Source organism: Dryobates pubescens, chromosome 21 (assembly GCF_014839835.1).
Source record: "Dryobates pubescens isolate bDryPub1 chromosome 21, bDryPub1.pri, whole genome shotgun sequence".
NCBI classification, from domain to species: domain Eukaryota; kingdom Metazoa; phylum Chordata; class Aves; order Piciformes; family Picidae; genus Dryobates; species Dryobates pubescens.
Genome location: NC_071632.1, coordinates 20,749,680 through 20,771,545, shown reverse-complemented (window position 1 = coordinate 20,771,545; position 21,866 = coordinate 20,749,680). Strand labels below are relative to the sequence as shown.

The following is a 21,866-nucleotide window of genomic DNA, read 5'->3' as shown; positions in this document are numbered from 1 at the left end:
AGCCATGCAGCCCTCCCCCAGGCCCTACTGGCGGCACTGGGGGGGAGCGGAGCCGGGGGGCTGCTGGGGCCGGGGGGAACCCCCGCGCTGGGAACAAGCTCCTGGCGGTGCCTGCCCCCAGGGGGCTGCCCCTGCTCGGCATTCCCCCGGCCTGGTTTCCAAGGGGACCGGCGAGGGGCCGCGGGGTGGCCGGGGGGAACACGGCTGGGGGGGGGAGAGGGGCTGGGAAGAGCCCCTGGGATCCCCCCGAGATCCGACTGGGATCCCCCCGGGATCCGACCGGGATCCCCCGCACTGCCCGGGGCTGGGGACACCCAGCCGGGGGGGGATGGGACTCTGGCGCCTCCCCCAGCCCGGAGCATGCACTGGCCTGCAGCTGTGCCCTGCAGCTGTGCCCTGCAGCTGTGCCCTGCGGCTGTGCCCTGCAGCTGGGGACAAGGCAGGAGCAGGGAGGGTGGCAGAGCCCAGCCCGGGGGTGGAAGCAGCCCCTGAGTGTCGCAGCAGCGGCGCTGCACACCCACCGCAGCTCCTGCTCCATGGCTGCCTTCGGCTGCCCTGCAGCAGCAGCCCCCTGGCCCTGCAGCAGCTGCCCCCTGGCCCTGCAGCAGCAGCCCCCTGCCCCTGCAGCAGCAGCCCCCTGGCCCTGCAGCAGCCGCCCCCTGCCCCTGCAGCAGCAGCCCCCTGCCCCTGCAGCAGCAGCCCCCTGCCCCTGCAGCAGCAGCCCCCTGCCCCTGCAGCAGCCGCCCCCTGCCCCTGCAGCAGCAGCCCCCTGCCCCTGCAGCAGCAGCCCCCTGCCCCTGCAGCAGCAGCCCCCTGCCCCTGCAGCAGCAGCCCCCTGCCCTGCAGCAGCCGCCCCCTGCCCCTGCAGCAGCAGCCCCCTGCCCTGCAGCAGCAGCCCCCTGCCCCTGCAGCAGCAGCCCCCTGCCCTGCAGCAGCAGCCCCCCTGCCCTGCAGCAGCCGCCCCCTGCCCCTGCAGCAGCCGCCCCCTGCCCTGCAGCAGCAGCCCCCTACCCCTGCAGCAGCAGCCCCCTGCCCTGCAGCAGCAGCCCCCTGCCCTGCAGCAGCAGCCCCCTGCCCCTGCAGCAGCAGCCCCCTGGCCCTGCAGCAGCAGCCCCCTGGCCCTGCAGCAGCAGCCCCCTGCCCCTGCAGCAGCAGCCCCCTGGCCCTGCAGCAGCCGCCCCCTGCCCCTGCAGCAGCAGCCCCCTGGCCCTGCAGCAGCAGCCCCCTGCCCCTGCAGCAGCAGCCCCCTGCCCCTGCAGCAGAACCAGCTGCTGCTGCCTGGGAAGGACTCAGCTCCTGCAGAAGCCTCCCAGATGCAGCCACATGGAGAGGTCTGGGGCCCTTCTGGAGGACATCTGTCCGTCTGTCTGTCTGTCCTGGGAGCAGGTCACAGGCAGCTGGGGAGGGATCTGCCCCCAGATGCCTTCCCTGCCCAGCTCAGCACCGGGAGCTCAGCACCGGGAGCTCAGCACCGGGAGCTTGCTCCTGGCTCTTGCCCTACCCTGCAGTGCCCCAGCCCCCCGGGGGGCTGCTCCTGCAGGCTGCTCCTGCAGGCTGCTCCTGCAGGCTGGCCCAGAGCAGGGGCAGCACAGGCAGCTCCCAGCTCCACAGCCCAGCCCATGCAGCTGGCAGCTCCTGCAGTGTTCAGCAGCCCCGGGGCAGCCCCCCAGTGGCATCTTCTCCCCCTCCCTGTCCCTCAGAGCAGCTGGGGGCTGAGCTGCTCTGGCCCCCAGCTGGTGAGGTGGCAGCTTGGATGAGGATCAGGGACCCCCTGGGGACAGACAGATGGACAGAAGCTGGCTCAGCCTGGGCTCCTCCTGGGGCTGGGGAATCACCTCCAACATCCCCCCCCCCCAGCAGGACCCCCCCAGCCTGCACCCAGCCTCCTGGGACAAAGCCCTTCCAGCTCCTCACCCTGAGCTGTCCCACAGCAGCCTCCAGAGGACACCTTGGAGCTCCCAGGGCGGCTGGAAAGGGTCCCTGAGCTGTGACCCCCAGCAGCAGGGGGAGGCTCCAGGGGCAGGGGACACTGCTCCTGGAGAGCTGGGCCAGGGGCAGCTGCTGGCAGGCACCCAGGCCCCTGCTGCCACCCCACAGGGAGGGGGGAGGGATGAGTCTGGGGGCACTGGGGGCATCCTTTGGGGCTGCCCCAGCTGCCTTCTCCTGCAGGAGCTGGTCCAGCCCTGACAGCCTTGGGGTCAAAGCTCAAGGATGGAGCTTTACCCTCACCCCCTGGCACAGCCCAGCCCCCCCTGGGGCACCCCAACACCTCCAGCTGTCCTGAGGGGCACTTCTTGAAGCACAGCAGCAGCTGGGTGGAGAAGGACCTCAAGGCCAAGTCCCCCCAACACCTCCCACTCCCTCAGCACCCCCCCAAACCCCCAGGCTGGGGACTCCACCACCTCCCCGGGCTCCAGCGTCCAGCTCCTGGAGGCAGGAAAGGCAGAGAGCTGCAGCTCCTGAGGGGCCACAGGGTGGAGCTGGAACCTCCAGGCAGGAACAGGAGCTGGAGAGGCTGTCAGGAGCAGCTGGTGCCCTCCCTGCTGCTGCCAGGAGCCTGCAGGCCACAGCTCCAGCCCCTGCTGCTGCAGGGCAGAGCCCCCCAAGCAGGGGGGCTGAGCAGGGTCTGTTTGGACAGAGCAGCAGGGCTCAGCACCAAGCAGCAGCCTTCTGCTGGCCTCCAGGACACCTTGGCCTCACCTGAGCCCAGTGCAGCCCTGCAGGGGACACTGAGCCTTGTCCTGAGCCTGCCCTCAGAGCTCTGCTGGGCTGCACACCACACAGCTGGGAGAAGTCAGGCTGCTGCTCCCTGCTCCAGCAGCCTGAGCCACCCTGGCCCTTCAGTGCTGGCTGCCAGCCCCCAGCTGGGGCCAGCTGAACCTCCACACAGCAGCAGTGTGGCCCCAGACTGCACCTAGACCTCCAGGGAGCTTCACTCCCACTTCCTGCCCAGCCTCAGCCGGCCTGGAGCAGAACCTTGGCTGGGAAAGCCCTGCAGGGCCACAGCCAGGCTGCTCTTGAGTGGCTGCAGGGCTGGGGCCTCCCCCAGCCCCCTGGGCAGCCTGCCCCAGGCTCTCACCACCCCCCAGGGCAGAGCTTCCTCCTGCTGTCCAACCTGCCCTGCTCCAGCTCCAGAGCACTGCCCCACAGCCCCTGCCGAGCAGTCCCTGCCCAGCTCTCCCCTAGCCCCCTTCAGGCACTGACCTGCAGCTCCAAGCCCTCCCTGGAGCCTCCTCTGGAGGCTGAGCAGCCCCAGCCCCCTCAGCCCGTCCCTGGAGGAGGTTCTCCAGCCCTCTGCTCACCTTTGTGGCCCCCTCTGGAGCTGCCTCTCCGTTTCCTCCACCCCAGCTGGCTGAAGCTCCCTGGCCCTCCCTCTCCTCTCCCCACGCCGTCAGGGGAGCCCAGCAGGGGCAGGGGGTGGAAAGCAGACTCAGACCAGGGGGCAGCAGGGTTTGTACAAAACCAAGGGGGTTCTTGTTGCTTTTATTTCACAGGGCTGGGGCCTGCCGTGCAGCAGAGCAGAGCAGCCCCCTGCAGGGCAGCAGCTGCAGGGAGGGAGGGCAGAAACAACAGGAGGGAACTGGGGGGACCCAGGAGGACCACGGCTAGGACAGTAAAAAACCAAAGCCCAAAGGGCCTCAAGTCTCCAGCTGGAGCCTGGAGAAGCTGAGCTCAAGCTACAAACAACCTGAGGTTATTCTGGCCAGCCCCAGAGCAGCCCCTGCTCACCCAGCAGCCCTGCAGGGGCAGGCAACAAAGCCCCCTGCAGGGGCAGGGGGGCTGGGGGCTGGGAGGTGAAGGCAGGCAGGTCCTGGCCACGCTCTGCTAGGCACTGTGGGCTCGGAGAGCAGCTGGCAGAGGCCTGGGGGCAGCTCAGGAATGGACCCCCCAGGCTCCTGCACCCTCAGGGGCTGGGCAGGGGCCCAGTGGTCACACTGGCAGGAGACAATCACCTGAGTGCTCTTCACAGCAAAGCCTTTTCCTCCTCCTTGCAGCTGGTGTGAGTGGCTCTGTGGGCTTCAGGTGGTGTGGGAGAGGTCTCTGGTCGAGCCTCACACCTGGCACTTGGCCACCCTGGGAGTAAGGCTTGGAGGAAGACTGCTGCTGCCTTCAGCCCTGTGGCAGGGAAGCCACCCAAGCCAGCAGCAAGAGGCAGAGAGCCACAGGCAGCAGAGGCCCTGCTGCAGTGGCTGAGGAGCAGCAGGATTGGACCATCTGGAAGCCTCCACCAGCAGAGCCACCCTGCTGGGCTCAGACTCCCAGATCTCCCCTGCTGAAGCTGCTCCCTCCCCCCCCAGGCTGCTGGGGCTCGGTGGGTGCCAGGGGATGGGTGAGCTGCCCCCTGGGTGCAGGCTCTGCCACCTCAGCTGCCCACAGGGGGTAGCTGTGGTGTCACCTCCCAGCCCAGGCCCTGGCACTTCCTAGCCCTCTGCTCTCTGTGTGAGTTTGTTGCTTCCTTCTCCACAGCACAAAGGATATGCTCCAGAAAGAGGCACTACAGACCTGGGTTTATTCCTCACTTGGCTGCTGCACCAAGGTCTCAGAGGGAGAAGTCCAGCTGCCCCCTTGCAGGGCAGAAGGGAGGGTCACAAAACCCTGCAGCTAGAAGGCTCCTACCACTGAGTGGTTTCAATCCAATTGCTTCACTCCTGGCTGGGCTCCCACTGGGTCAGCATTTGTGGTGCCCTTTCCTCAGTGAGTTAGGGAGGCAGCCCCAGGGCCTGGCTGGCTGCTGTGGAGATGATCTGGGCTGCAGCAGGCCCTGCCTCTCCCCTTCTGCTCAGACACTGGTTTGCAATCTCCTCTTGATGCTCTGCCCTCCCCAGAGAGCCCCAGAAGCAGAGGAGGGGGCAGCCAGGTGCTGTGCCCTGGTGATGCCTCCACCTCCCAGAGTCTGGGGGGTTAATCCCCCCCAGGGGAACCCCAGGCTCAAAGCACCAAGAGGGAGGGAACCAGAGTCTGCAGGGCAAGAGAGCAGAGCACAGAGGACTTGCCAGCAGCAACAGGGAGGCACTGCTGGCACCCAGAGCTTCCCCAGAGCGATGCCAAGTGCTGCCAAGGTCAGGGGTGGGGGGAGGAGACCCTGCAGGTGTGCTCTGTGTGGATGCACAGCCACAGCTGGGGCAGGACAGGGGGAGCTGAGAAAGACCTCCCAGGGGAACAGAAGGGAGCTAAGGAAGTCGTTTTTGGTCACCACTATGCTGCTGTAGAAGTTCCTTCTTCCTCCTTGGCTGCTTAGGGAGCAGCTGAAGCTGGTGGGGCTCCAGCTGGAGGGGGGGTCACCCCTTCTGCTGGTGGAGCTGGCTGTGCAGGAGGGGGATCTGCAAGGAGAGAGCAGAGCCACGGTGAGGAGGAGCCCAGCAGGGGCTGGATGGGGACAAGGAGCCCAAGCCCACAGCCAGGGGCTGCAGGAGACAGAATCATCTGCCTGGAAAAGCCCTTAGGGTCATCAAGTCCAGCTCTGATCTGAGCCTGCCAAGGCTGGGGCTGAGCCATGGCCCTCAGCACATCTCTGCCTCTGAAGCCCCTCCAGGGATGGGGATTCCACCACCCCCCTGGGCAGCCTGGGCCAGGCTTTGAGAACCCCTCCAGGGAAGAAGTTTCTCCTCCTGTCCAACCTGAACCTCCCCTGGGGCAGCCTGAGGCTATCTCCTCTGGTCCTGTCCCTTGTTCCCAGGGAGCAGAGCCCCAGCCCCCCCTGGCTCAACCTCCCTGCAGGGAGCTGCAGGCAGCCAGGAGGTCTCCCCCCAGCCCCCTCTGCCCCAGGCTAACTTCAGCCACCCTGCAGCTGCTCCACTGCTGTCTTCAGGCTGTGCTGCAGGTCCCTGCCAGGCCAAGCCACAGGGACAGCACTGGGTGAGGGGCACACAGCAAGGGCCATGCCTGTGGCCTCTCCCTGGCTGGTGTCACTGTGCTCCTCCCTCCCCAGGCCCTGGGAGGAGAGGGAGAGCCTCCCCACCTGCCCCAGAGGCTCCAGCAGTGCAGCTCAGAGCTGCCACAGGTCACAGTGCTGGGCTGAGCACCTGCCCCCTCCTGCTGCTCACAGCAGGGGGAACAAAGGACTCCAGGCACAGAGCTGCTCTTGAGGAAGGAAGGTGAGAGGAGAGGAATCCAGAGCTGCAGGGAGGGGGAGGAGCAGGGAAAGGGAGCCTGCAAAGGCCAGGCAGGAGATGCTAATGGAACATGACTGACTTGTTCAGCAGGGAGAGCAAAACCAACACCACAGAGGAGGAGAAGGAAGAGAGGAAGCAGCAATGGAAGCTGGCAGAAGAAACTCCCAGGGGCAGAGGCTCAGACAAGAGGGGAAGGGAAGCTGGGGCAGCAGAGGAGCAGGCAGCTGAGCTGAAGCAGCAGCAGAAGGGGGCAGAGGTCTGGAGCTAGAGCAGGGTGGGTTCAGGTTGGGCACTGGAAGAGGTTCTTTACTCTGAGGGTGCTGAGATGCTGGCAGGGGGTGCCCAGAGCAGCTGTGGAGGCTCCAGCCCTGCAGGGGCTTCAGAGCAGGCTGGGGCAGGCTTGCAGAGCCTGGCTGCAGGAACCAGCTCCCTGCTGTCACCTCCTGGGAGCCACAGAGCAGCCTCAGCTGCAGGGCACCTGGGAGAGCATCCTGGCAGGGAGACACTGCAGCAGGCTGCCCAGGCACTGCCTGCCCCTGCCCAGGGCTGCTCAAGGCCAGGCTGGGTGAGACCTCAGGCAGCCTGGGCTGGGGGGAGGGTCCCTGCCCGGGCAGGGGGCTGCAGGAGCTGCCAGGTCCCTTCCAGCCCCCCCTGCCCTGAGCTGGCTCTGACACTGGGGAGGGGTCCTGGGGGGGTCTGTGCTGACTCTGAGGGGAGGCCAGGGGGGGTCTGTGCTGACTCTCAGGAGGCCAGGGGGGGTCTGTGCTGACTCTCAGGAGGCCAGGGGGGTCTGTGCTGACTCTCAGGAGGAGGCCAGGGGGGATCTGTGCTGACTCTCAGGAGGCCAGGGGGGGTCTGTGCTGACTCTCAGGAGGCCAGGGGGGTCTGTGCTGACTCCCAGGAGGCCAGGGGGGGTCTGTGCTGACTCTCAGGAGGCCAGGGGGGGTCTGTGCTGACTCCCAGGAGGCCAGGGGGGATCTGTGCTGACTCTCAGGAGGCCAGGGGGGGTCTGTGCTGACTCTCAGGAGGCCAGGGGGGGTCTGTGCTGACTCTCAGGAGGCCAGGGGGGTCTGTGCTGACTCTGAGGGGAGGCCAGGGGGGGTCTGTGCTGACTCTGAGGGGAGGCCAGGGGGGGTCTGTGCTGACTCTCAGGAGGCCAGGGGGGGTCTGTGCTGACTCTCAGGAGGCCAGGGGGGGTCTGTGCTGACTCTCAGGAGGCCAGGGGGGGTCTGTGCTGACTCTCAGGAGGCCAGGGGGGTCTGTGCTGACTCTCAGGAGGCCAGGGGGGTCTGTGCTGACTCTCAGGAGGCCAGGGGGGGTCTGTGCTGACTCTCAGGAGGCCAGGGGGGTCTGTGCTGACTCTCAGGAGGCCAGGGGGGTCTGTGCTGACTCTCAGGAGGCCAGGGGGGTCTGTGCTGACTCTCAGGAGGAGGCCAGGGGCATCACTTACACATGCCATTTGGAGCTGCCAGAGGAACACGAGGTCCAATCAGGTTTCCTGCCATGGGTGACATGCCAGGGGCAGGGGCACCACCCCCAGCAGGATGGATGCTGGCTGCCACTCCTGGCATCAGCCTGCCTGCCATGGGCTGTCCAGGCAGCATGGAGCCAGGGCCTGGCATCTGACCTGCAAGAGCAGCAGAGACACAAGCATGAGACCCCAGCATGAGACCCCTGTGGGGCAGGGAGGTGGCCAGCAGGGAGGAGCAGACCAGCTCAGGGTGCTAGAGGGGACAAGCTCAGCAGGCACCAGGATGCCAAGGTGCTGAAGCTGAGCACCCCCAAAGCAAGCTGGGACTGAGGAAGGGGCAATGCCTGCCAGCACAAGGGGAAGCCCTGTGTCTGGAGACTGACCAGGAGACCCTCTGCAAGACTGCAGCTGCAGCACCACTCACAGCCCTCCAAGGTGATGCAGTCCAGCACCAAGCCAGCCCCCCCTGGCCATCAAAGCACATCCCCAGCTGCCATGGCCACAGCTGCTTGCACAGCTCCAGGGCTGGGGACTCCCCCAGCCCCTGGGCAGCCTCTGCCAGCCCCTGGGCAGCCTCTGCCAGCCAGGACATTGCTCCTCCCCTGGAGCACCCTCAGGCCACTTCCTCTCCTTCTATCACCTCACACTAGGGAGAAGAATGTGAAGTGTGACCTACATAGGGGGAGAGCTGAAAGCCAGCAGCTAAGGAAGAGATGAAGGCAAAAGGCTTCAGCAGGAGGAGGTTCAGCAGGGTGAGTGAAACCCAAAGCCTTCCCCAGCTGCAGGCATCTCCCAGGGTGAGCTCTGGAGCACCCTGCTGCAGCTGCTGAGCCTGCCCAGGGGCAGCTCCTGAAGGACCTCCAAGGGATTCATCTCTATTAATTAAGCCTCCACCTCAATCAAATCAGCTCCTGGGGGGCATGGGGTGCTGAACAGGCTTGGTGGGGCTGTGTGGCTGCACAGGCATGGAAATGGAGGGGCTGGAAGGGAGCTCTGGGGCTCCCCAGCCCAGGCCCTGCTGCAGCAGGGCACCCACAGCACCCAGCCCAGGGGCACAGTGCCCAGGGGGGGTTGGAAGCTCTCCACACCAGGAGCCTCCACAACCTCTCTGGGCAGCCTGGGACAGGCCTCCAGCAGCCTCACAACAAACAACTTTCTCCTCCTCTTCAGGTGGAACCTCCTGGGCTCCACTTTGTGCCCTCTGCCCCTTGTGCTGTCCCTGGGCAGCACTGAGCAGAGCCTGGCCCCAGCCTCTTGGCTCCCTTCAGCTCCTGCTGAGCATTGCTCAGCTGCCCTCTGGGGCTGCTCTTCTGCAGGGCCACTTCTAACCAACTTCTCAACCAGGTCCTTTGCTTGGGCACATCCCCTGCCCCCCTGGGCACATCCCCTGCCCCCCTGGGCACATCCCCTGCCCCCTGGGCACATCCCCTGCCCCCCTGGGCACATCCCCTGCCCCCCTGCTGCAGCAGGCCATGCCCCAGCCCAGGCCTGTGAGTAGCTGGGCAGCAGCAGCTCTGAGGGCAGAGGCCAGTTCCCACTCCACTGGCAGCCTGCATTCCTGCCACTCTCCCCTGCAGCAGCTCTGCAGCCAGCACTGCTGATGGACCCCTCCCAGCCCAGCCCCATGCCAGCTGCCTGGGCCCTGGCACCACAGCACCTCCTGGCTGAGGGCTCCCCAGTCTTTTTCTACCCCAGAGACACTGAGTTGAGAAGCTGCTGGGTGCACCAAGGACAAGAGCTGTGCAGGGTGGAACCTTCAAGCATTGAGGCACCTTGAATGAGAGATCCTCCTGAGGAGGCAGGAGCTGCTCAGGCTCACTGGGGAAGCTCTGCAGATGCTCAGGGGACAGCACAGTGCAAGCCACTGAGGTGCCAGGCAGCACAGCAGAGCCAGGGACCTGCTGCAGCAGGGCCAGGGGAGGCCACAGCAGTGCTGGCAGGGCTGGAAGCCCTCTGCTGGGAGCCAGGCTGAGAGAGTTGGGCTTGGGCAGCATGGAGAGGAGAAGGCTGCAGGGAGAGCTTCTGGAGGCCTTCAGTGCTTCAAGGGCTGAGCAGAGAGCTGGGGACAGAGTTTGGAGCAGGGATCCTGCTGCTGGGGACAGAGTTTGGAGCAGGGATCCTGCTGGGACAGGACAAGGGCTGATTTGTTATGCTGAGGATGGTGAGACCCTGGCCCAGGGTCCCCAGCTCCAGAGGGACAGAGAGCTGCTGGGGAGAGTGCAGGGCAGGCTGGGGAGCTGCTGAGGGGCCTGGAGCAGCTCTGGGAGCAGCAAAGGCTGAGAGCCCTGGGGCTGAGAGCCTGCAGAAGAGCAGCCCCAGAGGGCAGCTGAGCAATGCTCAGCAGGAGCTGAAGGGAGCCTGGGGGGCAAGAGGCTGGGGCCAGGCTCTGCTGAGTGGTGCCCAGGGACAGCACAAGGGGCAGAGGGCACAGACTGAGGCTCACTGGAGACATTCAGCAGCAGGGGCCAGGGGCTGACATCTAAGCTGAGGAACATCACTGGGGACAGAGCTTGACTGCTCCAGAGGCTGTGCTGAGCTGCTGCTGCCTCTGACTCCAGAGGAGCCCTGAGCAGCACTTTGGTTTCTTTGTCTTTCCAAATGCCCTTTCAGGTCCTTTCATCTCTCTGCTCCCTGCCACCCCCCAGCTCTTGCCAATCACTCTGAAGCCATCAGCCTCAGAGTGTTCTTCCTGCTCTGCTGCCCCCACAGCCACACTTTAGCCCCTGCTGAGGTCAGGAACCTGTTTGAGAACATCAGTGAGAACCAAGGTCAAGTCTGGGGCTAAGCCCAGGCAGCTGCAGGGGAAGCTGTGCCTCAGCTTCCCCTCAGGGCTCTTCTGGAAGGCTGCCTGCTGCTCCTCTCCCCCTGCCAAGTGGCTGTGGGCTGTCCCCAGGAGGAGCTGAATGGAGCAGCAGCTCCTCCAGGTCTCCACTGACACCTTCCCACCTGAGTGAGGAATGGCTCTGTGCTGCTCAGCCCTCCTGGCCACTGAGGGGCAGGGAGGGGGCACTGGAGAGGGGCTGAGAGTGAGGGGGTGAGGAAACTGCTCCAGTCCAGGCAAGGAAGGGCTCCTGTGGGACCTCCTCCAGGGGAGCCTGCCTTGGCAGGGGGCTTGGACTCCAGCTCCACTCTCTGGTGAGCATCAGGGGCTGCTCAGTCTGGAGAGCAGAGGGCCGAGAGGGAACCTCACCAATGGCTACAGAGATCTGAGGGGTGGGGGTGAAGGTGCCAGGCTTGCTCTGCTGGGGGCCAGGGCAGCAGCAAGGGATGCAGGCTGGGGCCCAGGAGGCTCCACCTGAACAGGAGAAGCTCCTTTGGTGTGAGGCTGTGGAGAGCCTCCAACCCCCCCGTGCTGCGGTGCCCTGCTGGAGCTGCTGAGCCCCAGGGGTCCCCCCCAGGCCCTCCCTGCTGGGACTCTGCCCCCCTGCAGCCCTTACCTGGCTGTGGGGGGTGGGGTGGCGGCATCTGGTGGTGCATCATGGGGTAGGGGGGGGGCTGCTGGTGGGGCAGGAGGCCTGGGTGGGCCATGGCAGGCCCAGAGGAGTGCTGGTGGGGCTGCTGGGGGCCCTGGCTGTGCTGCTGCTCCAGCTGCTGGCGGGCCCTCAGCTCGGCGTACTTCAGCTGCTCCATGTGGAAGTTCTGGCGCTCCGTCAGCAGCTGCTGCCTCTGCTGCTCCAGCTGTGGGGACAAGGGGGGTGACAAGGGCAGGTGACACCCCCAGCCGTGCTCCTGCACAGCCCCTGCCAAGGGGCTGCCCTGCAGAGGCTGCCAGGGGCAGAGCTCTCAGCCTGGCAGCCGGCGGCAGGGGGCCCAGGGGCAGCAGGGCAGGGCTCAGCCTCCGGGGCCGGGCAGCACCTCCAGTCCTGGCACTCCAGCAGGGACACTGAGGGGCTGCAGCAGGCCCTGGGAAGGGTCTGCAGAGCAGGGCTGGGGAGGAGCAGCTGAGGGAGCTGGGGGGGCTTGGGGCTGGAGGAGGCTGAGGGGAGAGCTTCTGGCTGCCCGAAAGGGGGCTGCAGCCAGGGGGGCTTGGGCTCTGCTCCCAAGGAAGGAGGCAAGAGAGAACAGCCTCAAATTGCCCCAGGGGAGGCTTAGGGTGGCCATGAGGAACAATTTCTTCCCTTTGAGGGCTGCCAAGGCCTGGCCCAGGCTGCCCAGGTGCAGTCCCCAGCCCTGGAGGGGTTTCAGAGCTGTGGAGCTGAGGGCCATGGTTGGTGCTGCCCTGGCAGTGCTGGGGCCAGGGTTGGGCTCCAGGGGCTTAAAGGCCTCTCCCAGCACCTCTGTGACAAGCAAGTCCAGCACTGCACTTCCACAGCAACCATGTGCTGCCCAGGGAGGCCTCCCCCTCTGCCTGAGCCAGGACACCCCAGGCTGCCCCTCCCCAGGCTGCCCTTCCCCTGCCTGCCCCTCCCCTGCCTGCCCCTCCCCTGCCTGCCCTTCCCCTGCCTGCCCTTCCCCTGCCTGCCCCTCCCCTGCCTGCCCCTCCCCTGCCTGCCCCTCCCCTGCCTGCCCTTCCCCTGCCTGCCCTTCCCCTGCCTGCCCTTCCCCTGCCTGCCCCTCCCCAGCCAGCTGGGCACAGGCTTTGTGTGCCTGGCTGCCCCTGCTGCCCCAGCTGGGCACAGGCTGTGTGTGCCTGGCTGCCCCTGCTGCCCCAGCTGGGCACAGGCTGTGTGTGCCTGGCTGCCCAGCACTGGCTGTGCAGCTCCAGGGGCAGCTCCACAAGAGCAGGTTGCCAGGGAGACCTCCCCCCAGCAGCAGCTCTGCTGAGCTCCCCCAGCCCCACCAAGGCTCTGTGCTGGCACAAAGCAGGGCTGGAGGCTACAGAGGAGGCATTCAGCCACCCAGCCAGCTGGGGCTGGAGCCTCATGAATAAAGCATGGCCTGGCTGGGGGCTGCCTGCAGGCCCCACAATGGCATTAGTCATGGGGCCCTGGCTCCTTTCTCCCTGAGCAGTCTGAGAGGGGAAGGAGGTGGTGGAAGCAGGGACCCCGAGGGGGGATGGAGCCTGTGTGCAGGGAGCCCCCCCCGGGGGGCAGCTCCCAGCAGAGTTGCTGCAAATGACCCCAAACAAAGGCTCAGGCAGGGAGCAGGGCTCCACCCAGCCCCTCCAGGCCTCTGGGGGCTCTGGGGGCAGGCTGCCCCCAGGGAGAGCCCCCAGAGGCTGCTCCCTGCAGGCAGGGAGGGTTGGGTCATCCTCAGAGCAGCTGGGGAGGAAGCTCTCCTCTGAAGGCAGGCTGCACTGGGTGGGCAAGGACAGCACCCAGCTGATGTGACCCTGCCACAGGCAGAGTCTCTGCCACAGGAGGGCAAGGGAGCTGGGAAGGGGCTGGGGAAGGGGCTGGGGAGGAGCAGCTGAGGGAGCTGGGGGGGTTGGGGCTGAGGGGAGACCTCCTGGCTGCCTGCAGCCACCTGGCAGGAGGCTGAGGGAGACCTCATTGCTCTCTGCAGCTCCCTGGAAGGAGGCTGGAGCCAGATGGGGCTTGGGCTCTGCTCCCAGGGAACAAGGGACAGGATGAGAGGAAACAGCCTCCAGATAGCCCAGGGGAGGTTTGGGTTGGCCATGAGGAACAGTTTCTGCCCTTGAGGGCTGTCCAGGCCTGGCCCAGGCTGCAGGGCAGTGGTGCAGTCCCCAGCCCTGGAGGGGTTCCAGAGCCCTGTGGGCAGGGCTTGGAGGGCAGGGCTTGGAGGGCAGGGCTGCTGCTGGCACTCAGGGGCCCTGCAGAGCCCCCCCAGCCCCCCCAGCCCCTGGCTGCAGCCCCACTCACTGCCTCCTTCTCCCTGTCCATGATGGTCTCCAGCTCCTCGAAGTGGCGAAGTTTGATCTCCAGCTTCTTCATCTGTGTCTCCACCAGCAGGGCCACCAGGGACTTGATCTTCCTCTCCTCCACTGCTGCTAGGTGCTGAGGATGAAGCACAGGGCTCTGCTTTACCACCAAGTCACAGAAGGAAGTGCTTCAAGGGGGCAAGTCAGCCAGCTGCAGCTGCTCCCTGCTGCAGCCACCCTGGCCCCACTCTGCAGGGCACTGGGCTCCCAGTGCAGCCTCAGAACCAGCAGCTCTTGGGCTAGGAAAGGAGACTTTCATGGTGGGGATGCTCCCTGCTCATCCAGCTGTGCCTCACAGCCTCCTGAGTGCTGTGCAGAGGAGAGCTCCTTCAGTGGAAAGGACACAGAGGGGGCAAGGGAACACTGGAGCAGGGCAGCCTGGGGTCATCCTCAATGATGAGCAAGGGCAAGGGGAGGGTCCTGCCCCCTGCCCCATCACAGCTGAGGGGAGACCTGCTGGGAGGCAGCTCCATGGAGAACAAGCAGGGAGTGCTGGGGGACAAGCTGCTCACAGGCCAGCACTGAGCCCTCCTGGCCAAGAGTGCCCTGGGGGGCATGAAGAGTGTGGGCAGCAGCTTGAGGAAGGTTCTCCTCCCCCTCTGCTCTGCCCTGCTGAGGACACAGCTGGAGGACTGAGGCCTGTTCTGGGCTCCCCAGCTCCAGAGAGCTGCTGGAGAGAGTGCAGGGCAGGCTGGGGAGCTGCTGAGGGGCCTGGAGCAGCTCTGGGAGCAGCCAAGGCTGAGAGCCCTGGGGCTGAGAGCCTGCAGAAGAGCAGCCCCAGAGGGCAGCTGAGCAATGCTCAGCAAGAGCTGAAGGGAGCCTGGGGGGCAAGAGGCTGGGGCCAGGCTCTGCTCAGTGGTGCCCAGGGACAGCACAAGGGGCAGAGGGCACAAAGTGGAGCCCAGGAGGTTCCATCTGAACAGGAGGAGGAAGTTGTTTGTTGTGAGGGTGCTGGAGGCCTGTCCCAGGCTGCCCAGAGAGGTTGTGGAGTCTCCTGGTGTGGAGAGCTTCCAACCCCCCCTGGGCACTGTGCTGTGGGTGCCCTGCTGGAGCAGCTCCAGAGGTCCCAACCCCTCCCTGCTGGGACCTGGGGATCCTGTGGCACAGAGCCTGGCACTGAATCCAAGAGCCAGACTCAGACTGCAAACTGAGTCAGAAAGCCCCAAACAAGCCAAGAGGAAAGAGCTTCTGAAGGGGAGTCAGGAGGCAGGGTTGGTGATGTGGCTCCTGCAAGAAGCAAATGAAAGCCAACCTGCAATTAGCAATGACAGGGTGAAAGCAAAGCTCTTGTGTGGGGAGCTGATTGAAGCCACAGCTCATTAGCAGCCAGCCAAACAGAGGTTTGATGACAGAAAGACAAGAAGGTGCTTTCAGCACCACAGAAGAGCCTCTCAGCACAAGCAGCACTGAAGCTGTCACAGCCCTTGGTGTGCCAGCTCCAGGGGACAGCAGGGTTTGGTCCCCCAGGGCTGCTGAGCAGGGAAGAGCCTTCCCCAGCAGTGAGCAACACCTCTTGGGGGCTGGGGCTTTCCCTGGGGGTTCAGTGACTGGATGCAGCAGCTGCCCCTGGCTACCCCTGAGCGGGCAGAGCAGGGCAGGAGGCACTCCTGCCCCGGCAGGGCACCGAGGTCAGGACAGGAAGGCCCAGGGGTGTGGGACAGAGGAGCACTTGAGGGAGAGCTCTCCTGTGGGCTGGAGAGCAAGCCAGGGCAGAGCTGGGCTGGCACAAACCTTGGCTTTGGTGGCAGCTGAGGCCAGGGCAGCAGCTGCAGCGGTGGCGACGTTTCCTTCCGAGATCTCGTGCTCCACTTTCCTCCTGCCGGCCTCGCTCTCTTTGTCCCTGCTGCCATCAACGTTCTCCTTGTTCTCCTCTGCCTCCTTCTCCTCTGCAAGAGATGCCCCCACCTCTGTCAGCAGCCTGCTCCCCTTGCCAGCAGCACGGTGGCACTCAGCAAGTCACTCAGAAGCACAGGCTGGGTGGAAGGGACCCAGCCCCAGCCATGGGACCCCTCCCAGCAGCCCAGGCTGCTCAGGGCCTCATCCAGCCTGGCCCTGGGCACCTCCAGGGAAGGGGCAGCCACAGCCTCCCTGGGCATCTGTTCAGTGTCTCCCCAGCCTCACTGGCAGGAATCTCTTCCCCACCTGCAGTCTCCAGCTCCCATCCTTTGCTCCCCACCCTGGCACTACAAGCCCCTGGAGAGTCCCTCCCCAGCTGCCCTTCAGCTTCAGGCATTGGAAGACCCCAAGGTCTCCCCAGAGCCTCCTCTCCAGGCTGCACAGCCCAGCTCCCTCAGCCTGTGTCTGCAGGAGAGGTGCCCCAAGCCCCCTGCCCATCTCTGTGGCCTCCTCTGGACCCTCTCCCACACTTCCAGGTCCTTCTGGTGTGGAGGCAGCAGAGCTGCCTGCAGTGCTGGGGGGGCAGGGGGGGACTCCATCCACATGCTGCCAGGCTCCCAGGTCACAGCACTGCTCCTCCAGATGCTGCCAGGGGAGCAGCTGCCCTCCAGGAGGAGCTGAGCCAGGGGCAGCCTGGGAGGCTTTCACTTTGCACCCTCTCAGTTCATCCCTTACCCTCACCTGAGGCACTGCAGCTGCCTGTCCAAACCAACTCCACCACACCAAACCCAAAGGCTCCTGCTGCCTACCTGGAGCTGAAGCCCTGGATGGAAGCTCCAGGAGGAGGTTGCTGGGAGCAAGGATCAGGGTGAAAACCAACCCAGGGTGGGGCAGGGAGAACATGCTGAGATAGCTGAAAGTCATCTCTGAGGGAGGGCCAAAGCCAAGCCCAGGGCTCCTCAGGACTGCCAGGATCAGGCCCCTGCACCACTCCTCAGGGGCACCCAGCTAGCTCCTGAACTCCCCTCAGAAGTGAGCAGTCCCCCAGCACCCAAAGTGACCAAATGCTGTGCAAGAGGGGCAGGGGAAAAGGACTCCTCTGGCCCTGCCCTCCCTTTGCTGCTGCAGTGTCTTCCCCCAGCTGCTGTGCCTGAGCCCTGCAGGGCAGTGGAGCTGGGGCAGTCACTGCTGGAGCATGAAGCAGCCTGAGCTGGGAGAGGAAGGACTGCTGCCACAGCTGAGCTCAGAGCCTGCTCCAACCACTTCAGAGGGAAGAGGCAGCACAGCTGGAGGAGCAGCTGGCAACCATTACCTGGCTTGGGGTCTGCAGCAGCTTCACTCTCTGCCTCCTTCTCTGCAGTTCTCTCATTCTCTCCTTCCTGTGCTTTGTCTCCTTCCTCAGCCTCACTCTCCACTTTGCTCTCAGCCTGAAGGGGAGGAAAGATTGGTTGAAGCATGAGAGCTGCAGAAGGCAATTGCTGGGGACTTGGATGCTGGCTCTCACATTGCCTGCAGCACCCTTGGCTGGTGGGAGGTGTCCCTGCCCTTGGCTGGGGAGGGAACTGGATGGCCTCCAAGGTCCTTTTCCAACCCAACCTATTCTGTGATCCCATGGGATTCAAGCACTGCCACACAGGAAGGGATGAGAGGCTAAATGCTGCCTGCAGCTGATGCCCACTGTGCCAACTGTAACTGAAACCAGGACCAACAAGGCACTGCCAGGCTGGGAAGTCTGCCAGGCAGCAGCCCAGGGCCAGCCTGGCTTCAGCTGGGGTGCAGCAGCCCCGGAGCTGAGCTGAGAGGCAAGGGAACCTCCTGCCCTGTGCTGCCCCCCTGACTCCAGCAGAATCACACCCCACTGTGGCTGGGAAGGGACCCTGAGAGCTCCCCCAGTGCAGCCCCTGCAGCCAGCAGGAACAGCTGCAGCCAGGGCAGGCTGCTCACAGCCCCAACCAGCCTGAGCTGCACTGGTGCCAGGCAGGGGGCAGCTCCCAGCTCTCTGGGCAGCCTGGCACAGGCTCTCACCACCCTCAGTGTCAAACACCTCTCCCTTCTCCCCAGTCTGACCCTCCCTCTCTCAGCTCAAACCACCAGCCCTTGTCCTGTCCCAGCAGGATCCCTGCTCCAAACTCTGTCCCCAGCTCTCTGCTCAGCCCTTGAAGCACTGAAGGCCTCCAGAAGCTCTCCCTGCAGCCTTCTCCTCTCCATGCTGCCCAAGCCCAACTCTCTCAGCCTGGCTCCCAGCAGAGGGCTTCCAGCCCTGCCAGCACTGCTGTGGCCTCCCCTGGCCCTGCTGCAGGTTCATGTCCTTGTGGTGAGAGCTCCAGAGCTGCCCCAGGAGCCCAAGTGCCAGAGGCAGCTTTCAGCAGCAGGGGCCCAGGATTACCTTCTCAGGCTGCTGCCCATCTGGCTCAGTTTCCATCTTCTCCTCTTCAGCTCCATCTGAGAAGACAAATCAGGGAGATAGTCAGAACTGCCAGAAGAGGCCCAGGAGCTGCCCTGCCCAGCCCCAGCACTGCTGCCAGGGCTCAGGGCAGCTTTCTGCTCTGCCTGTGGTGCAGTCCCCATCCCTGGAGGTGTCAGCACCCAAAGCCAGCAGCACTGTGAGGCATGGCCTAAGGGCCAGGCTGCTGCTGGGGCTTGATGATCCCTGAGGTCTTTCCCAACCTTAATGACTGTCCCAGAGTGGTTCAAGGAGAAGATGAAACTGCTGGAGGCCCAACAGCTCCTTGCAGTGATGAGTGCAGACTGCAGTGGAACTTCCAGCCCACAGGCAGCACAGACCACAAACTGCTCTGTGCCCTGCTGCTTCTCCCAGCTCCCATCTAGAGCCCCCCACATCTGCCCCTCTGAGCCAGCTCAGGGAGAACTTGCTGGCTGGGTTTGCTTCTCCCCAGTGCAGCCAGCTGGATCCTGCAGGAGGCTCTCAGCTCCATGACCAACCTCCATGAAGGTGCTGCCAGCTTGCAAATCCTTGGCACAAGAGCCCCTGAGCTGCTCTCCATCTGCCCAGAGGCACTCCTGACCCTGAGCTGCAGCCAGGGCAGTGTGGCCAGCAGGGAGAGAGAGAGGATTCTGCCCAGACCTCACCCTCAGCCCTGCCTCCAGCTCTGCTGTCCCCTGCAGAAGGACACAGAGCTGCTGGAGAGAGCCCAGAGGAGGCCACAAAGGTGCTGCCAGGGCTGGAGCAGCTCTGCTGGGGGCACAGGAGCTGGGGCTGTGCAGCCTGCAGAGGAGAAGCCTCTGGGAAAACCTTATTGCTGCCTGCCAGGAGCTGGAGGGATCCTGCAGGAAGGCTGCAGAGACTTCTGCTGAGGGGGTCTGGAGCCAGGCCAGGGGGGAAGGGCTTGGAGCTGAGGCACAGCAGGGCCAGAGTGGGGCTGAGGAAGTTCTTCAGTAGCAGGGTGAGGGGACTCTGGAAGAGGCTGCTCAGGGAGGCTGAGGCTGATGCCTTGGGGGAGCTCCAGGCAGTGCTGGCAGAGGTGCAGGGCCCTCCAGGGAGCCCCCAGCTGGGCTGGCTGGGCAATCCCCTGCACTGCCCCAGGAGGGGGAGCCTCAGCCTTGCAGCCTGCCCTGAGCCTTCAGGAGTCCCACAGGGCTGCCAGGGCTGGCTCCAAGCCAGGAAGGATTCCCTCCTGGCAGGGCAGGAGCCTGCCAAGCACCTGCACAGATGACCTCCCCAGGCAGCTCAGCTGCAGCCTCTGGCTCCCAGCTGGGCATCTCAGACCTCCATCCAGTGCCTGCCCCAAGGTCTTCCCCTGCCCAGAGCTGGCAACACCAGCAGGCATTTGGGGAAGAGCCAGCAGGAGCTGCAGGCCAAGGCAGAGCCCTGGCACACAGGGCAGCCTCTCCCTCTGCTGGGGGTGCATGGGGCCAGGCAGCAGCACCACCTCCTCCCCCTCCTGTCTGGAACCCAAACCACTTCCAGCCCCCTTCAAGGCCTGGCCTTGCCCTCCAGCACCTCCAGAGTGCCCTACCCCCACCTGGGAGACAGCCTCAGCTTCAGGGCCCCAGCCACCACTGCTGCCTGGGGCTTTGGCTGAGCTCCTCAGCTGCTCCTCACTGCCTGCCTGGCATCCCAGCAGTGACTGCAGAGCACTGAGCAGCTCTGCCCAAACACAGCCAGGGAGCCCTGGGCTGCAGATGGCTCTTGGAGTGGCAGCTGGGCAGGGAGCATCCCTCCCAGCTCCAGCATCTCAGGAGAGAAGAGCCTCCCTGGGAGGTCAGGAGCAGGCAATCAAACCAAGAAGCATCCCAGACAGATCACCAATGAGCCAGCAGAGCACCACTGGAGCCAGCAGCTCACCACTGGAGCCAGCAGCTCACCACTGAGCCAGCAGAGCACCACTGGAGCCAGCAGCTCACCACTGGAGCCAGCAGCTCACCACTGGAGCCAGCAGAGCACCACTGGAGCCAGCAGTGCACCACTGGAGCCAGCAGAGCACCGCTGGAGCCAGCAGAGCACCGCTGGAGCCAGCAGAGCACCGCTGGAGCCAGCAGAGCACCGCTGGAGCCAGCAGAGCACCACTGGAGCCAGCAGAGCACCACTGGAGCCAGCAGAGCACCACTGGAGCCAGCAGAGCACCACTGGAGCCAGCAGAGCACCACTGGAGCCAGCAGAGCACCACTGGAGCCAGCAGAGCACCACTGGAGCCAGCAGAGCACCACTGGAGCCAGCAGAGCACCACTGGAGCCAGCAGAGCACCACTGGAGCCAGCAGAGCACCACTGGAGCCAGCAGAGCACCACTGGAGCCCTCTGCAGCTGCAGGGAGCAGGGAGTGCCTTAGCAGCAGTGCTCTGGAGACAGTCATCGACTGCCTGTTCTGGGCTGCCCAGCTCCAGAGAGGCAGGGAACTGCTGGGGAGAGTGCAGGGCAGGCTGGGGAGCTGCTGAGGGGCCTGGAGCAGCTCTGGGAGCAGCAAAGGCTGAGAGCCCTGGGGCTGAGAGCCTGCAGAAGAGCAGCCCCAGAGGGCAGCTGAGCAATGCTCAGCAAGAGCTGAAGGCAGCCTGGGGGGCAAGAGGCTGGGGCCAGGCTCTGCTCAGTGGTGCCCAGGGACAGCACAAGGGGCAGAGGGCACAAAGTGGAGCCCAGGAGGTTCCACCTGAACAGGAGGAGGAAGTTGTTTGGTGTGAGGCTGCTGGAGGCCTGTCCCAGGCTGCCCAGAGAGGTTGTGGAGTCTCCTGGTGTGGAGAGCTTCCAACCCCCCCTGGGCACTGTGCTCCTGGGCACTGTGCTGTGGGTGCCCTGCTGGGGCAGGGCTGGGGGAGCTGCAGAGCTGCCTCCCACCCCCCAGCACAGGGGGATTGTGCTCTGCCAGAACAGAAGCTTTAGTCCCATCCAAAGAGCATTACAGGAGGAGCCTCTGGTGCCCAGCACAAGCTGCCAGAGAAACACAGAGCTGCTGCTGGTAAAGCCCTGATCCACCTCTAAGCTTCTGAAGACATTAGCTGGTGGCTGGGGCTCATCTTCCCCAGTCCCCAGGGCTGCTCATGCTCCAGGGAAGGAGGGGAGGAGTACAGAGTGCTGTGCTCCAGCAGCCCCCAGCCTGGGCAGAAGTCCCTTCCACCCCTACCCACCCCCACTGCAGTGTCTGAGGGGGAGCTGAGAGCCCTGCTGAGCTGGTGCCTGCCACCAGCACCCCACCTGGGGAGGCTGGGGGCAGGGGCAGGCTTTGGTGACCTGATCATGTCAAGGGGAAGCTCTCAGGGAGCTTTAGTCAGACAGCTGCTCCAAGCCCGGGAGGAGAGCTCCAAGCCCGGGAGGAGAGCTCCAAGCCCGGGAGGAGAGCTCCAAGCCTGGGAGGAGAGCTCCAAGCCTGGGAGGAGAGCTCCAAGCCCGGGAGGAGAGCTCCAAGCCCGGGAGGAGAGCTCCAAGCCCGGGAGGAGAGCTCCAAGCCTGGGAGGAGAGCTCCAAGCCCGGGAGGAGAGCTCCAAGCCCGGGAGGAGAGCTCCAAGCCCGGGGGGAGAGCTCCAAGCCCGGGAGGAGAGCTCCAAGCCCGGGGGGAGAGCTCCAAGCCCGGGAGGAGAGCTCCAAGCCCGGGAGGAGAGCTCCAAGCCCGGGGGGAGAGCTCCAAGCCCGGGGGGAGAGCTCCAAGCCCGGGGGGAGAGCTCCAAGCCCGGGGGGAGAGCTCCAAGCCCGGGAGGAGAGCTCCAAGCCCGGGAGGAGAGCTCCAAGCCTGGGAGGAGAGCTCCAAGCCCGGGGGGAGAGCTCCAAGCCCGGGAGGAGAGCTCCAAGCCTGGGAGGAGAGCTCCAAGCCTGGGAGGAGAGCTCCAAGCTGTCCTCCCTCCCCCAGCAGCTGAAGGAAAAAGCTTCACCAGGAGAGGAAGAAGAGTGGAGACAAAGCTCTGACCTTCCACCCAACCAGCTCAAGTGTGCCTGAGCTCACCAGCTCCAGGAGGCACAAACCCTCCCTCTGGTGCAGCCTGAGCTCCAGCTCTGAGCTTCAGGGCACTAGGAAAGAGCATCACTGAAGGGAAGAGCAGCCTGCAGTGCTGCTGCCCACACCTGAGGCCAGGGGAGCAGAGAGGAAGCTGATGCTCTGCTTCCTCCCAGCCTCAGGGTGGGAGAGGCCAGCAAAGCTCCAGGCTGGGGACAGCCTGCATGCTGTGGGCTGGGACCCCTGG

General features: G+C 65.1%; 1 protein-coding gene across 1 annotated transcript in view; it reads right to left on the bottom strand.

Moving 5' to 3' along the window:
* Positions 1-4,754: 4,754 nt before the first annotated feature.
* The window catches only part of SMARCC1 (SWI/SNF related, matrix associated, actin dependent regulator of chromatin subfamily c member 1), a 46,009-nt gene continuing 28,897 nt past the window's right edge, over positions 4,755-21,866 (bottom strand). Inside the window, exons 22-28 of the mRNA XM_054171487.1 lie at positions 17,628-17,683; positions 16,554-16,668; positions 15,137-15,291; positions 13,347-13,481; positions 11,022-11,262; positions 7,564-7,740; positions 4,755-5,321 (exon numbers count right to left, since the gene is read on the bottom strand). Coding sequence (XP_054027462.1) covers positions 5,236-5,321; positions 7,564-7,740; positions 11,022-11,262; positions 13,347-13,481; positions 15,137-15,291; positions 16,554-16,668; positions 17,628-17,683 — 965 coding nt within the window. The 3' untranslated portion in view covers positions 4,755-5,235. The remainder of the gene's footprint in view (positions 5,322-7,563; positions 7,741-11,021; positions 11,263-13,346; positions 13,482-15,136; positions 15,292-16,553; positions 16,669-17,627; positions 17,684-21,866) is intronic.